A 16729-nucleotide genomic window follows, 5' to 3' on the forward strand; every position below is an offset into this window, starting at 1 on the left:
CAAGTGTGAGACCCTAAGTTCAAACCCCAGTTCTATAGAAGGAAGGAAGGGAGGGAGAGAAAGAGGGAGGGAGGGAGAGAAGGGAGAAAAAAATGCATGAACATCAGTTCATGCTAACCAACCTCTGGAATGGTCCAAATGTTTAACAATAAAAAATTTAATAGTCTATGAGGGTGAAACATAAATAGAATTAAAATACTACCTGGTAGTATTTGAGAAGGCAAATAGTAGTAAAATGTCATAGTGACCTTGCAATTGTCTGATATGCATGAAAAAAAATAAAAAGAAAAAAAGACAGGACAAATACTCTATGACCAAGTAACTGATCTCTTGTAATGGAGAATGTATTAGTCAGACTTTCTTGTAACTGTGACAAAATACCTGACATAAACAGCAGAGGAAGAGTTTGTTCTGGTTCACAGTTTCAGAGGGTTCGGTTCATAGTCCTTGACTCTACTGGTTCTGTACCCACGGTGAGGCAGAACATCATGGCGGTGGGAGCGAATGGAGGAGGAGGCTGCTCACCTCATGGTGGACAAGAAGCAGAGAGCAACACAAAGGGGCCAAGGGTAAGATGTGCTCTTCAAAGGCACACCCCAGTGACCTAAATCCTCCAGCTAGGTCCACCCTCCCAAAGTTCCACCACCACCCAATGTAGCACCACCAGCTGGGGACCAAGCATTCAGCACTTGAGCCTTTAGGAAACATTTCAGATTTAAACCATAACAGAGAGACTCCTGTATATGTGCTCTAGGAAACATGAACATTAATATTTGCACGAGGGCTGGAGGTGTGGGTGTGGCTAAAGTGGTACATCACCTGCCTAGCAAGCATGAGGCACTGGGTTCAAACCTAGTACTGCCAAAAAAAAAGAAAAGAATGTTTGCAACATCAGTTCATTCTGGAAAAACCTCTGAAATGTGGAATGGTCCAAACATTTAATGATAAAATAGATCAATTATGACACATTCTTATAATAGAATACTAAGTAGCAGTGGAAATGAAAAAGTTACATCTTGTGCTCTCTTCAGCAGCTCATACACTAAAAAACTAGAGCGATACAGAGAAGATTAGCATGGCCCCTGCGCAAGGATGACACGCAAATTCGTGAAGTGTTCCATAAAAAAGGAAAAACAAAACCAAAAGGTTACATCTTTATATGTTAACATGGCAAATCTCAATAGTATAATGTTGAGTTGAAAAAAAAAAATCAGAAAAGGACATACTTGGTATTTTTTTTATTGTAAAAGTTAAGAACATACAAAACTAAGAAATACATTGTTTGGTGAAACATATAAATATGTCAAAATTATGTATGAAATAGAAAGACTTGATTAACACGGCAGCCAGGACAGTGATGACCTCCGGGCAGGAAGTGAAGGAAGGGGTGTGGTCAGGAGGCCGCCCCAATGCGGGCACATTCTATAGTGGGCTGACCACCAACACGAGGGACTGCTCACTTCATTGGTCTTTAACCTGAATCTGTACCATGTAATGCACTATTGACCGACACGTGCAAAATTGAAAAAATATTTATGGAATACTTAAGGCAGTATTCATCTTTAAAATCAAACTTCATGAAAATCTTGCCTGTATTTAAAATATTACAATAGGCAAAAATATCACAGACAGAATGTTTTCTGAATTTTGTCAGGCAGGCAGGAAGGAAGAAAGAAAACAAGCTTAAAAAACCTCAATAATTTGCTGCCTATTATTTAAAAAACAGCAATGTAAAGAAAATGTGGTATTTATATACAATGGAATTTTATTCAGCTATAAAGAAGAATAAAATTTTGTCATTTGAAGGTAAATGGATGAAACTGGAGAAGATCATCTTACATGAAGTTATTCAGGCCATGTTTTCTCTAATATGTGGAATATAGACCCAATACAAACAAGCAATATTATGACAAATGGGTCATGCTAAGGCAAGGTCATATACAAGAGGGGGAGGGTAAAAGAAAGCAGTTAAAAAGGTGAATATGGTTGATGTACTTCCTATACAAGAATGAATATAGAATTTTTAAATCTGCTGAAATCACCATAAGGAGAGGACTAAAGTAGAATGGAGAAAAATGAGGGGGTGAACTAATTTGGGTTATAATACATATGTACAGAGTGTCACAATGAAACTCCCTGTATAGCTATCTTATACAAACAAAAAATGTCTTTTTTCCAAAACAGAGAACAGGAAGGTCCTGTCTGGGGCAGGTACCAGTGGGAAGGGGGAGGATGTGGGGAAAGGATGTAGGAGGGTGAATATGGTGGAGATACTATGTAGTTACGTATGAAAATGGAAAAATAAGACCTGATGAAACTATCCCAGAAGTGGAGGGAGGAGTAAAGAAGAATGACAGAGGGATGAACGTAAGATATATTGTAAGAACTTCTGTAAATGTCACAATGCACCCACAGTACAACAATAATGAATGAAAATCAAAAAAGGAAAAATCTTTTTCTTATAGTCTGGAGGAATGATGTAGACAGCCTCTCACTGGAGGTTACACTAGAGGACAAAATCAAACTGCATAAAAATTCTTTCTCCAGTCCATGTTTTCCTTCTCCATTAAAAGCAAGGGAAGTGTTAGAAACAAATCACTCAGCACAGGATGAGATGTGGACCAGGAAGTACACAGGGACAGGATGGATTATATGTCCCAAGAAGTTCACCAGAGACCAGAGAGCAGAAACCTGCCTGCTCAGACATACAACAAAAGGTCACATCATCTAACTATAGCTTCATCTCTTAGTTTACAGCTACACAGTACAGGAAGTTGAGCTCACATCACAGGCAGCTACTGACCATTTAAAATATTTAGTACAGCCAGGAGCTGGTGGCTCATACCTGTAATCCTAGCTATTCAGGAGGCAGAGATCAGGAGGATCATGATTGGAACCCAGCCTGGGCAAACAGTTCTTGAGAGATCCTATCTTGAAAAAACCCAACACAAAAAAGGGCTGGTGGAGTGCTCAGAGTGCAGGCCCTGAGTTCAAACCCCAGTACCATCAATCAATCAATAAATAAAATGTTTAGTACTAATTTAGATATGCTATAAGTATAAAATATGTATTGAAATTCAAAGATGAAAAAGAATGCAAAACTCAATTATTTTTATATTATTCATTAAATATTGAAATGAACATATTTTGAATATGATAGGTTAAATAAAAACACTAAAAATAATTTCACTTGTTTCTTTTTTTTTTAGTGTGATTTGAGAACATTTTGAGTTACATATGTGGCTCATGATATATTTCTGTTAGTTGGAAAGTGCATGTTTAGAGGTCTGACTATGTGTAGGGACACAGATTATAAAGTTAAACTCAGGAGATAACAGAATCTTAAATTTCAGCTAATTCCTTCTATGTAGACTTTATATCTGGATGATCACATGACTGTTATTCACTTGAGCAGAGACTGGATGAAAGGCCTAGGGGTCTGGATGACGAACGGCTTGTTCAAGATGAAATACCTAGGAGGTGAGTAGACAGTTAATATCAGAGCCACACCTATGGCAGCTACCGCCTGGTTGTTCCTGCATCCAGCAGGATGCTACTAATCCATGACCTCTCAACTCCAGGTTCTCCCTGCTCACAGACCCACAGGGCCAGTCACTCCTTCTTTACTACTTCCAATGTGACTGCTTTGCAGCTCTGCATTTCTATCTGTGTTCTGCCAAATCTGCACTGCATGCTAGGCTTAAAAGCTGAGTTCAGGTACTAAGAATGGGGGCCACTTTGGTCATCTTTTGTACCCTATCCACCCAGGTCAGTGCTGGAAGACTGTGGGAGTGCTAGAAGGACTTGCTTTGCTTTCCTTTTCAATTCTTTACAACCTGACCCCACCTCCACTTCACACAAAGGATAGATTCTGTTCACTAAGAACCACCCCCAATGTGTTTTTGTTTTGTTTTATTTTTTGAGATAGGTCTTGCCTCAATCTCGTTCTCTTGCTTCAGCCTCCTGGGTGCTGGGATTATAGGTGGACATCACCACACTCCACTGGCAAGTCCCATTTCCACCCTTTCATGTTGAGCTGAGTAACTGGGATGACTTCTCCCTAAATGCAGACCCGTTTTCTGTGCTAAAACCCTGCCCTGGGTATACCTCCACCATATCTTTAACCTTTTCTGGCCTCTCCCTCTCAAACTTACAAAAATAATTAAATGTCCACAATCTTAAAAGTGCCTTCCTTTAGCTTTCTCCCCAATTCAAGCTACTGTTCCATCCATTCCTCCCCACGCCTCCCCCCACCAGAGTAAAGCAGGGCTCAAAAGCATGTCACTCAACCCCATGGCCGGGGCATGACTGAAAAGACAGGGGATGTACCCGGTGACCACTGGCAACAGACCACTTGGCACCTCTCCTAGGTAAGCAGATGGCACTTGTTCTTTAGCTGCAGGTAAGAAGGGCAGCACCTAGAGAGAAAAACAGAATCACCCAGAGCCCAAGACGAATTGGGGAAAAAAGAGGGAACCCACAGAGCTGGAGGCCCCTGGACGACACAGCTGCCTGTTGTTTGGCAGTGTGTGGCACCTTGGCTTTGCTAATGGGCAATAGTGGAGTCTCCCAGAGAGTCTTTAATGACTGCAGTGTCTAACAAAGGAGCAGAGACAGAAAAACAAGAATTCTCTGCTTGGGTGTTCTTAAATCTTAAGATAACTGCCACAAACTTTCTAAGTTGGTAAAATAGATTTAAAATGAACTTCAGAACTTTGAAGAAAAAAAAAAGAAAATTTGGAAAGTGTTTTCTTTTTCCCAAAATCCCCCAAACAAAAAATTAAATCTTCTTTAGAGATTTGCTGATAATAACCTTTAGTTCAAAGGGGAGTGACACCTATCTTGTCTACCACCGTATTCCCATGCTATGGATAGGGCCTGACACAGGTTTGGATGTACCAACTTATGGACTAACAGTGCTCTTATCTGATGTTGGAAATGATGTGTGTGGGTCTTCCCATTAAGCAACAGAATGAACCCAGATAGCTTTGGGAACAAATGACCAAAAAGATTGTTCAATCATCTGAACTTGAAATTCTGAATTTCAGAAAACGGTGCTTTTTTAAAAATGCTGTGCCATTAGCTATGTTAAGATTTTGGTACAGCTGGTGAGACCTGATTATGGTCTAGACATGTGTCAGGGTGTCAGGGGCAGCTCCAGGGTATTTGAGCAGCTAGCAGAAAAAGAGAATGGTAAAAAGTGCTCAGCACTGGCCTGGCACACAGGACTGGCTCTTTACATTTCAAGCTTTGAGCTCTGATTCAGAACACAGACATCCAAAGCACAGTTAGTTGGCCAGGAATTGTCTGTGGAGAGAAAAGCAAATGAGAATATCCTTGGCAGTTGGCTCTACTGTGAAAATGTCCAAACGATAGAACTTTTGGAGTCTGGGGTTCGAGAGGAGGAGGTAGGAGGCCAACCTCCCCTGGTAAATGAGTACCTACCCTGTACAAAACTGTTTCCCCCACTGAACAGAGAAGGATGAATGGAAAGAAGAAATAAGCCATGTGTGAAGAAATCAAGAAAAGAGGAAAGAAACAACATCTTATATCATATGCTTAGTTCATTTGGACTAGTATAACAAAAAGCTATTAACTGGGTGACTTATTATCAGGAGACACTTAGTTCTCACAGTGCTGAGGTTAGAGTATCCAAAGTCAATGTAAAAGCAGACTTGGTATCTCATGAAGGCCTGCTTCCTAGGTGGCCATCTTTTCACTATAACCTCACACAATGGAAGAAGTGAATTACCTCTCCAAATTCTTTTAAAAGGGCCCTAATCCAGTTAGGTGTAGTGGCTCATGCCTGCAATCCCAGCTACTAGGAAGGCTGAGGCAGGAGAATCACGTGATCTCATGAGTTCGGGTCACATAGTGAGACCCTGACTCAAAACAAGCATTAATCCTAATTGTGAGGGCTACCCTCTAACCTGATCACCTTCCAAGGTGATCCGACACCAGCACCTTGGGGGTCAGGATATCCATATACAAATTTGGGGAAGACACAAACATTCAATCTACAGCATATGCAAATTCTCCAAGTCTTGTAACCGTGATTCAGTCTACCAAGTTCAGGGCACAAGTGGCCAGCCACAAATTTTCAAGTTTTTGATGCCAGGGGTAGGCATACAACAAGGTGGGTAGAGAAAGCCAGGGACAAGGACTCCATCCTGATAGGCATTCCGACAGGTTTGCACAAAGAATCTTTTCTTCACCATGTATGCCAAGCAACCCAACCTAAGTTCAACCCTTACTCAAGGACATCATCTATTTCCCATCCCAAGACTGGAGAAATTCCACCCAGCACTATGATTATGAGCAGCTGGAAAACATCAAGGCTCAAAGGTTTCCAGAAATCAATAGAAGCTGATCTTGCCTTAGCCTTAACATGTGCAGAAAACAGTAGTCATGTTTGCCTCAAGGTAAATGTCCTCTTTTAATCCAATCACAGAAAACTAAAGTGCCAATCAAAATTTGGATATTGTTAGCTGCCTTGAGTGGAAATGGGAAAGGAGGGATTTCCAGAGAAAAATTTACCAACTGGAATGGATGGGACAGGGAGGGTGGGGGTAGAAGCCATAAAAAAAATCTGAACATGTAATATGCTCATCCCTCTCAAATTGAGATCATATCTAGTTTAACTATGAGTTTAAAAAAAATCATCAGAAAGTTTAATGGTTGGTCAAATGGGCTCAGACAATTTTCCGAAATGTTGATTGAAAATCATGGCAAACATGTCACCTACTGAGCTCCAAGTTATGCAGAACAGCATAGCACAGCTGAAAATGGACCTGCTATCTCTCATCTTCCCACCTTCCCAGGCTGGCTGCTTCAAGCCAGGTCCGAAGGCCTCCTTTCGCTTTTAGCAAGGACCCTTAGTTTGTTGGCTCTGACTTTGGGAGGGTGAATTTTTCTGCTGTGTTGGATAGAAGGGCTGGTTAAGATCAGTACCAAGGAAGACCAGGTCTAAGCACAAATGGTGCCACTTTGGCCAGAAAGGGACAGTGTGGGAAACCTGTGATCTACTATAGCAAATGAGCTTATTTGCTCAGGTACATAAAAAGTTGAGTTGCCCCCCAGCCCCTGCCCCACCCCAGGGTCTGGGAGGATGCCTTTTTTGTTTGTGTTGCCTTTCTCTATGAAAGTGTAACTTTCTACCCATATACACAAAAACACTTGCAAAACCAAAAAGTTATCATTTTCTATATGTGGTTCATAGTCACACCAGGGCAATGCTAGGCTCAAAAAAGAGAAATATTCAGTTAAGTCTCTTCCCTTTACATTCACTTATCATGGGGGAGGAGATGCGAACTGAGCCAGTCATCTCCTGACTAGACCATCTGCCTGAGTGGCCCTCCCCCAGGCTCTGGTGCCAATGAACTCCTCCAAGTCCTATAGCTTTACACCCCAAGCTCTGTCCTGTGTCTCCTCCTGTCCCCCACTAGCTCTTATCCACGTGGTAAGCAGCACCTTGGACTTCAAGATCTAGCCCTAGTATTCCTCGTTCTGTGTAGGCCCCTACTGGAACTTCAGCGGCCTTCAGCTGGGCACCCAGAACACTGCACAATTTAGTTCCAATGACCTTCTCCCCTGCTGCTTGGTGACCCCGAGAGGACAAGACTTTTATTCATGATTGTTTCCCTGGTGTCTTAGCACAGATCCTGCCATTTCTAGCTGACTACATACAGGTTGTCAACTAGTTGGATAGATACAATAAATAGATCTGTTAATATGAAGTGAAACTTTTCTCGTCTTTGTTCTGTCAGCTCTGCGCATGGAGCTGGGACAAATTTAAAATGCTTTCACTTCACTAAGTGTCTCAGGTCGGTTAGAATCATTTCCTGGTTTCCTGCTGCATGCTTTGGCTCAGATTATGTGGTATCTATAAGCGCTAATTATACAAGAGGGCACTACAGGAAATGACTTTAAACTGTGGCTCAAATTCTCTGTACCCCCTTGAGAATACAGCCTTACATGGTCAATTCTTACAAATATGAATTGCAGAGAGGGCCAGGGATGAAGCCTACTAGATAAGAGTGCAACCTTTGCACCAAGGCTAAGAACATGGGCTCTGAATCAGGCAATCTAGACTCTTGGCACAGCCCTCTTCCTAATTTTGACCAAATTACTTGATTTCTCTGAGCCTCAAGGTCCTAATTTATAAATGATCACTTCAGAGGATCATTACGAGGATTAAACAAATCAGTTTGTGCAAAGACTCAGAATGGTACCAGGCACACTGAGAAGCAGTCAATAAACATTAATTTCTATCCACCCTCGCCTCCCTTTTTTTTTTTTTTTTTAACATTTAAGATTAAGCCCAGGGCTTTGCACACACTAGGCAAGTTGTCTACTACCGAGCTACCCCGAGCCCAGCTAGTGCTGTTTTAATAGAGACTCATTCCACTACCAGGTTAAACTCAAGACCATCTTCAATGGTGCAATGAGTATCAGTGTATCCCATGTTTTTACAATACTGAGGAATAAGGATAAATACCATTAATACACAAACACAGTAAAAATATACTAACACTCCACATTCCATACAGTACACAAGCTGCCTGGGCAGTGTTAGCAACAAACTATGGAAGACAAAAGCCAAGGAAATACAAAATTAACATTGTTGTCTCTTCTTATCAGGACACATGGAAAGTCAGATACTGCCACAGTTGAGAATGAAGGAAACAGGTTGTTGGCTTTTGACTGGAATTTCCTAGGATTGTTACCATGTAGTAGAAGATTAATCTAAATGTTTCTTTGCACAGAGACAAATTTATGTGAAATGGACCAGAAGTACATAATAAAGGCTTGAGCTTTTGTGGGAACAAAACAGCCTTTTAAAAATGTATCATTATGCAGGCACAGCTGAAAATCCCACAGACTTAAAAGTACCCTAAGCCTATAAATAAGTTAATTGACTGCTTGTTGGGGGTGCAGGAAATACATAGGTTAAATAAACAAAAGAGCAGGAAAATCCAACATTTTTCAAATGACATGTCTTTTCTGGAGTGGGTGTGACTGGAAGATGTAATATGCAGGCACTGGCAGTTTCAAAGCATAGTTGCCAAGCTGCCACCATCTCTGCAGCTAAAATTCAAAAGTACACACCATGTATCAAGTTACTCATCCCTATCACATCCTCTAGAGATGGCAGCTTGATTTTCCAAGAAAAAGGGGAATGTGTGGAACACAGGTACTTAGTATCCACCTGTGTTTTACCCTGAGGTGGGGAAATGTGCAAAATGCAATCTACTGGCCCACAGTATTTCAACAACAGGGTGTTTTCAGGGAAAACATGGCAGTCTGTCTTTAATGGTATGTGGAATTCCATAATAGAACAGTTAAACCAATAAGTAATAGTCTCAGGCAGAATGGATGACAATTTAAGATTAGAAATAACCAAATCCTGAGACTAATTTATTTTCCTCTATTTTGAGACTGTACTGGAAATTTGGGGAATGCACTCCAAATTTCTTTTCTTCCTCCTCCTTCTGTCTCTGGGTCTGTCTCTTTCCTCCTCCTCTGTCTCTGTGTTTTACCTCCTCCTTCTTCTCTATTTCTTTTTTTCCTCCTCATTCTATCTCTGTCTCTCCTCCTCCTCCTCTTTGTCGAAGGCCTTTAATCAGCTCACATGCTCCCCAAGAGAGCTGCCTAACACTCCTGACACAGGCAGGCCAGGCCTCAGTGGATCTCAGGCAGGCAGATGAGCAGATCCCAGAGCCGCTGCTGCTCCTATCTCCAGAGATGCCTGAGGAGTTTGGTACCTTCCTCCTGCCCTCCTGGGAACCTGGCCCAGCAGGTGCCCATTGGCAATAGTTTTGTGTTACGGGCCTGAGTGAATGATCCCCGCAGGAGCTGCCGACTGTTTTCACAGACACAGAGGCAGTCAAAAGTCCACCGAGTGAACTTGGAATGACCCCAGCTGCAGAGTCACTGGCGGGTTCATTCGGAGGGCAGGCACGCTTTATTAAACAACTAATACTCTTCACAGATAACTTTCGGAAAAAGCAAAAGTGTTAACTCTTTGTAATCTTGCTTTGACAAAGCACCTCTGCCGGGCCATGGAGGGGCTCCCTGAGTAGGGGGTGGTTCAGGTGAATTCAAATGAGGACCCTGAGGCAGACTTGGTGCAATCAAGAATGCTGTTCATCCACCTGGAGAGGGGTCAGGACTCAGTCACCATTTGGCCTGCTGCTTTGACAGTGTTCAAAGCAAAGGTTTCAAGCAGCTTCTAGTGAGGACAGTGTGGCTCAACAGTGACTGCTCCCCTTCTCCCCCAGGCTGAATCCATGTGAGGAGTATCCAGCCTGTCATGGCTCCCTCTGCCCCCACACCTGGCTCCTGCACAGACACCAGAGAGCCCTCCAGAGCCTTCCACACAGTCAGCAGAGGAGACTATGCTGTAAACTGAGCAGACTCCCATCGCCAGCACTTTTTTGGAGCAGCACAGGTAACTCCTTCTAGAAGGAGGATTCAGAAGAGGCCCAGAGTTCAGATCACACAAGTGTTCTTATCAAGCACAAAACCTTCAGGTTCCTTTGGGCTTTCTGGACATCGGGCATGCAAACACGTCCACATGTGCAGTGTGCACTAAGGAAGGTCAAGCAGCCACTTCTTCCCAGGGTTAGATCACCGCTGAAGGTTCTATCTCTCTTTTCTTCACAGACTTTAGAAGGAACTCAATGACAACAATTATAATAATAAAATGTAGCCGAATATATGAAATTTAGAGAAACCCTAAAGATTCATTTTAACTAACAGTTCCATTAATTTTGGCACCAACAGCTAGCTATGTGTCTATTAGAGTTTTATCTCTGCCTTGTCTCAGCAACTGTGTTCTATCTCTAATTAGAGTGGTTTCTGAGGTGCTTCTTGGGGGATATCTTGCTTTGTTTTCAGGGGAGGTACCATTGTGCATGGGTTTACTGGCTGGATGAGATCCTGTTGAAAGACTAATGAAATAGGGCGTGCTTCAAAAGAGCTCTGCTTCCCTCCCCATGCAGGTGAGCTGACCTTTACACAAAGCAGACTGTTGAGCACAACAAACCCTCCAGGGTGTTTTCCACACCAGGCACAGTGCTTGAGATTAAAGCATAAAGAGGAAGAAGACTCAGTCCCTTGTCCTCCCTAGTGTGGGAGACAGACATGTAAACAGATAAAAATCCCCACAACATCAGGGCTCTGGCCCCATTACTTTTCTTTCCCTCACTTCTAAAGGACAAGTAGCAGGCAGTGCAGGTACAAGCTGCCTCCTAGTCTCAAGGACAATTCTCCCTGTAGCCAGAGGGCCTGCATTTAAAAACTGCCCCTGTAACTAACTGGAGGTGAGAAGCTCACTGGGACTCTCTGTTACCCACCTATAATCTGATGTTCCTTCCGAAAGATGCTATCCGAAGTGTCTATGAAAGTGTCAGAAGTGGTACTAAGAGACCAAATCTGAGAAAAGCAGACTTTGCATGTTTGGTGGGAGTAAGCGAGAAGACTTGGTTTGACATCTGAGGAAGAATACAAGACGTGTGCTACTGTGTGAAATAGTAAAACAGGGCTTTTCACTGAACTCATTTTTTTTAATGAAAAACTAGTAGTTAGCTATGGCTCACTGTACAATTTATCTTCTACAGAGAAAAAATAGCAAGTTCTTCCTCTGTTTAGTTCCATGAACCTTTATCTGCCCATATAACTTATTCACTGAGGCACCTTAGTTTGTCCTGTCAATTGATTAATTTAACTTAATTGACTTGTCCTGGCAATTATTCTGTAGTAATCCACAAACTTCACTTGCTCACACCACCAGACACAAGATCAAAAGGCCAGTAACATCCCTAGAACAGACTGCTAGAATCTGTCTGGCTTTGCACCTTTTGCTTTATTCCTTGATGACTTGACTGGAGATTCATGTGAACTGAGATTTTTACAAGCCACCCTCACATAACACAGCATTGTTGCTGGACAGGGAGGCCCTCTTGGAAGCTAGACTTTCCAAAGCTGTTGGCCTATGTAAGTCACTCTTCCGACTCTCCTCTCAGAAGGTTTCAGTCAGGTGGGAAAAGGAGGGGCTTGGAGATATAAGCCTTGGTCCAACAATGACTGCCTGGTCTTGGCAAGACCATTTAACCCATGTGACTTACTTTCCTGTCACTAAAAAGAAAGTGATGATCACACCACCCTACTGGCCCCACAGGGATGAGGCAAGGCTCTGTGATCCCACAGATGTGAAAATACTCTGGCTCCAGAGGAAGAAGCATCAGTGTGATCTATGGTCTCTTCCTCTTCTGCCAATTACCTGCACTCTGACTCAATTTCTTCATCTGGGGATACTACTTGACTCTTTGATGTTTAAGTTTGTGAAGATCAAATGATATGAAGAACATGCTATATACCTGGGCACCGTGGCTCACACCTGTAATCCTAGCTACTCAGGAGGCAGAGATCAGAAGGATCGCAGTTAGTGTCAGAGAGACCCAATCTGGAAAAAAATCATCACAAAAAGTGGTGGTGGAGTGGTTTAAGGTGTAGGCCCTGAGTTCAAACCCCAGTACAAAAACAAAAAGAACACACTACAAAAGTTGAATTTCTACAAGACTACGAGGAGCCATTAGCACCTCTTATTTATAACTTTCGCATGATCCTTGCACATTTCCAAGTTACCATTAAAGAGAAGATAACCCCAACAGCCACAACACCCTGCTTGACCGTTACAAAGACAACAAAATGTAAATAATGGGCTGGTTTTGGAAACATTTTCTGCTTAATTTTCATTTTAGTGAAAATACTGAAAGTTAATGCCTCTAAATTAATGTTTTATTATAGAAATCTAAGCGCTTTCAGGAAATGTTTACTTAAACATTCTCCTCTAATAAAGCAAACAGATACTTTCCATAAATATTACTTTAACTCATTATATTAAGAGGGATTGGGTTTGCCTCTCCTTCCCCTGTAAGTCTCCCAAGGCTTCCTACCACCACCTTAAGGCAATTGAGGCCTGGTCCAGCTGTGCTCACCTGGCCTCCTTAGGCTCAGACCAGTGTCTGATAAGCATCTGTCACTCACTAGTGCTATGCAAGAACTGAGGGATGGCATGGATTCTGAAAGTCAACACCCTCCTCTATTTCCCTTTCTCTTCCTTTCCTTCTTTTCCCTCCCTTCCTGCTTTCCTCTGGTTGTTTTTGAGACAGGCATGCTGTATGGCACAGACTGGCCTCAAACTCATGACCTCAGCATCCCAAGTGCCCTGTTTCTATTTCGATAGCATGATTTTGGCTATCCATCAGTTCACAGATATGTTTGGAGCAGAGAGTTGTGTTTGTGTATATATATATATATATATATATATATATATATATATACACACTATATATATATATATATTTTTTTTTTTGGGGGGTCAGTACTGGGGTTTGAAATCAGGTCATTGCATTTGCTAGGCAGGTACTCTACTACTTGACCAACACCCCTAGCCTGTAAGTAAACTTTTCAAAAAGATTGTTTATTTCATATTAAGAAACAGAAAAAAGATAATAAAAACCAAGCAGATATTTCATTTAACAACTATTTCCTGACTGTATACCAGGTGAACACACTGAGCTATATAAGGCAGTCCACATGGATAAAACCTGGATCACTTCCATTTTCCTTATAATAAAGATTTATGGCTAGTCACCAGGGAAATTGACAAAAAAAAAAAAAGTCAGATAAGATCCTGCCCTCCAGGAGCATTAAGTCTACTCTGAGATGCACAGGAATAAACAGACACTGCATTCCACAGTTCCTCAGGGCCATCTCATCCTTGAGAAACACAATAGTGTCCTTGACCATAGCCCCCATAGTACTTCTGTCACATGACCACCCAGAGTCCACACAGATCCCTGCTGCATAACTCAGTCCTCTGCATGGACCCCTAGTCCACATCTGCCTCACGTGTTCCATGTCTCTCACACACAAAAAAGTGACATCTTCCTTTCCTATGCATCTTCCATAGCACCCAGCACCTAACTGGCCAAGATGTCTGTTGGATGCTGGAGGCATGTGCACAACTGGTTATGATTCAAGGAAATGTGGCCACTGTCGTAATGGAAGCAAGAAGTGCCACAGGAACTCGGAGTGGGGAAAAGGCACATTCTTCGTGATATTTGGGCTGGCCCTTACAAACACAGAGCTTCTGGCCGGAGATGGGCGAAGGATATCTCAAACAATTGAGGCATGATTCTGAGCACAGGAGCGAGAAGAGGGGAGAACAAGCGTGACTAGGAATGATCTGGACAGTCAGCTTTCTACCATTCTCTTCTTGCTTTCTCCTGATTCCATGAGCTTCCTAGTTTTTGAGCTTATTTCCACCTTCCTCACAACTAGAAAGTTCCTACTTCATAGAAATGGAAAAGAGATAACACATTTCCCATCTGCCTGTTGGACAGGAGTGTGATGTGCCTCTGCAGTACTTCTCTGGTCAACTGAGTGCTCATATCATCACTTCTGGACATACCATCTAGCTAGAGGAAAGGCAAAGAAAAGGCCAGTCTGTTAGACTTGTTCCCTTTTTCTTCCATGGTCTCACTTATCGTGATTTCCCCATCCACTAACATTGTAGAAATTGCTTAATGTAATGTTCTTCAGTTTTTCTCCACAAAATTTTGCTCCAAGAATTATTCTCATCATTCATTTGCTTTGTGAGTTCCCAACTATCGGACATAATAGCGCCATGGTTAATACCTGACTCAGGAAGTCTCTACGAGGAAAGCCACATTTTTATCTACCTCTGTCTGAAGCCTACTCTGCAGGGAGGACTTGCAAACAAGGCTCAGAGGCAGTAGAAGCTACAATGTGGAGATGTCCATTTCCATAGTTTGAGGGAAAAGTCAAGAAGTAATATCCAGCAAGGTTCTAGAAGTCAGGAGACCAAGGAAGAAGTCCAAAGAAGCTTCTGTTAGGCCACTTTAAACAAGTTACTTTCTTCCACTGGGTCTCAGTGTCTTCATCTGTAAAATGGTGGTAGTAGCAGTACTACTGCTGATATCTGCCTGGGTTTCGGCTTACAAAAAGAGTCAAATATAAATGTTTCATCAACCATCATAATAAAGATAAATGCAAGGTGGTATTATTATTCTTAATATTCTAATTAGGAATGAAGTTAATTATATTTTCCCTTTCCTCCAGGACAGAAACCATAGAACAGGTAAACAGAACCAACCATAAAGCCGTCAGAATAACACATTGTCCTCAACATTCTCCACCTGGTTTCTTAACTCAAGCAATAATATCGCTAAGCATTTGAAATCTGCTGGAAGAACTCAGAAAATGTCTCCAGTTTAAAAGCTGTACGAGAAAGACTAAGGGGAGGAAAGAAAGGGACTACTTGGGAGAATGAGTTTATTTTCTGCCATTAATTGAAAATACAATTGTCCCTAGTTTCAGGTGTTCTGCACTAAAAGCTAAATATTATTATTTTCAAATGACATCCTAATTGCTTAGAAGTGCTTCAAGTAATGAGGCTCAGGACTAGCTTGAGGAAGCTTCAATTCAGCACATACACTCCAAGGAACGGGGTGCTGAGGGTCACCTCCTCGAGGCAAGCTCTGCTGGGGAAGAGCCAGAGCAGAGCCCTGGGGCTGCAGATCCCACACGATTTAAATCTGAATAGCTCCTGAGTCCCACAGGTGAAGGTAGCACCAGTCAGTCTACACAAATACTTTTGACATGAACATCTATTTAGAAAAACAAAAACTCTCTTTTCTCCCATTTCAACTCTTTTACACTAGATTAGGGATTCCCATATAGAAAAGGTTAATTATAAATCCTGTAAATTCCAACTGGAAAAGGCCACATTCCAAGGCACAACACAAAGGAGTTAAAGTGAGGAATGAGTGGAAAATTCTTTGAACTGTCTTTGTGGGGGGTATGGGGATGGTACTGGTGTTTAAACTCAGAGCCTCAGGCTTACTGGACAGGTGCTCTATAACTTGACAGTGCCCCCAGCCCTTTTATGCTTTAGGTATTTCTCATATAGGGTCTTGTGTTTTTGACCAAGATCTACCTATCACCTCCCGATAGCTGGGATAACAGGCATGTATCACCACACCCAGTTTGTCCTGTTGAGATGGGATCTCACTAGTTTTTTTCCTGGGCTGGTTTTGAACCTCAATTCTTCCAAGGTCTACCTCCTGGGTAACTATGATTACATGTGTGAGTTCATAATAAGCACTAAATGAATGGCTGTTGTCATTACTAGTAATACTATGAATTTGTGCTCACTAAATATTTTGTTCTCTCCTAAATCACATCCTCACCAAAGAATGTTGTCTCTCCAAGATTCACTCAATTTTGACTTTTAGGAAAATCTTAGTAACCAAAGTTCACAGCAGCCTCACTATTGGCAGAGCCAGTTGAATGCACTGGCTTTCCTCTCCTTCCACCTAACCAAGCAGCTCAGCAGTCAATAAAAGAAACAAGACAGAAACAGAAGGACGGAAAAGTTTGAAACTTGTCTTCATTTCCTAATAGTAGCCCAGTGAAGAGTGAGGTTCTGAAGTTGCCTTCTTAGAGCTGAACATGGCATGTTTCAGAGGAACTCACTTCATCTTCTCAGACTGCATCTGTGTGATGGAAGTAGTGCTAAGTTGAAAAGACAAAAAAAAAAAAAAAAAAAAAAAACTGTGTCTTCCCCAAGCTAGTGGTTGTCTTCCTTGACTTTTCCAGCTTTTATTAATCTAATTTATTCATGAGACATTCTTACCTT

The 16729-nt window shown here is 42.0% G+C and overlaps 1 protein-coding gene and 1 non-coding gene across 11 annotated transcripts in view; one reads left to right on the forward strand and one right to left on the reverse strand.

The window, feature by feature from the left end:
* Nucleotides 1-16729, reverse strand: part of Vps13d (vacuolar protein sorting 13 homolog D) — a 246848-nt gene that overhangs the window by 55728 nt on the left and 174391 nt on the right. Inside the window, exon 66 of one of the 10 annotated variants that reach the window (XM_074081330.1) lies at nt 1224-3473. The exons of the other annotated variants lie outside the window; for them this stretch is intronic. Coding sequence (XP_073937431.1) covers nt 3432-3473 — 42 coding nt within the window. The 3' untranslated portion in view covers nt 1224-3431. Of the gene's footprint in view, nt 1-1223; nt 3474-16729 lie in introns of those variants that run through there. 10 annotated transcript variants of the gene reach the window in all.
* On the forward strand, nt 1019-1127 carry LOC141425182 (U6 spliceosomal RNA). The gene has a single exon (XR_012450272.1). It is a non-coding gene; the product is annotated as a U6 spliceosomal RNA (small nuclear RNA).

This window comes from Castor canadensis, chromosome 7, assembly GCF_047511655.1.
Source record: "Castor canadensis chromosome 7, mCasCan1.hap1v2, whole genome shotgun sequence".
In the NCBI taxonomy this organism is placed as follows: Eukaryota; Metazoa; Chordata; class Mammalia; order Rodentia; family Castoridae; genus Castor; species Castor canadensis.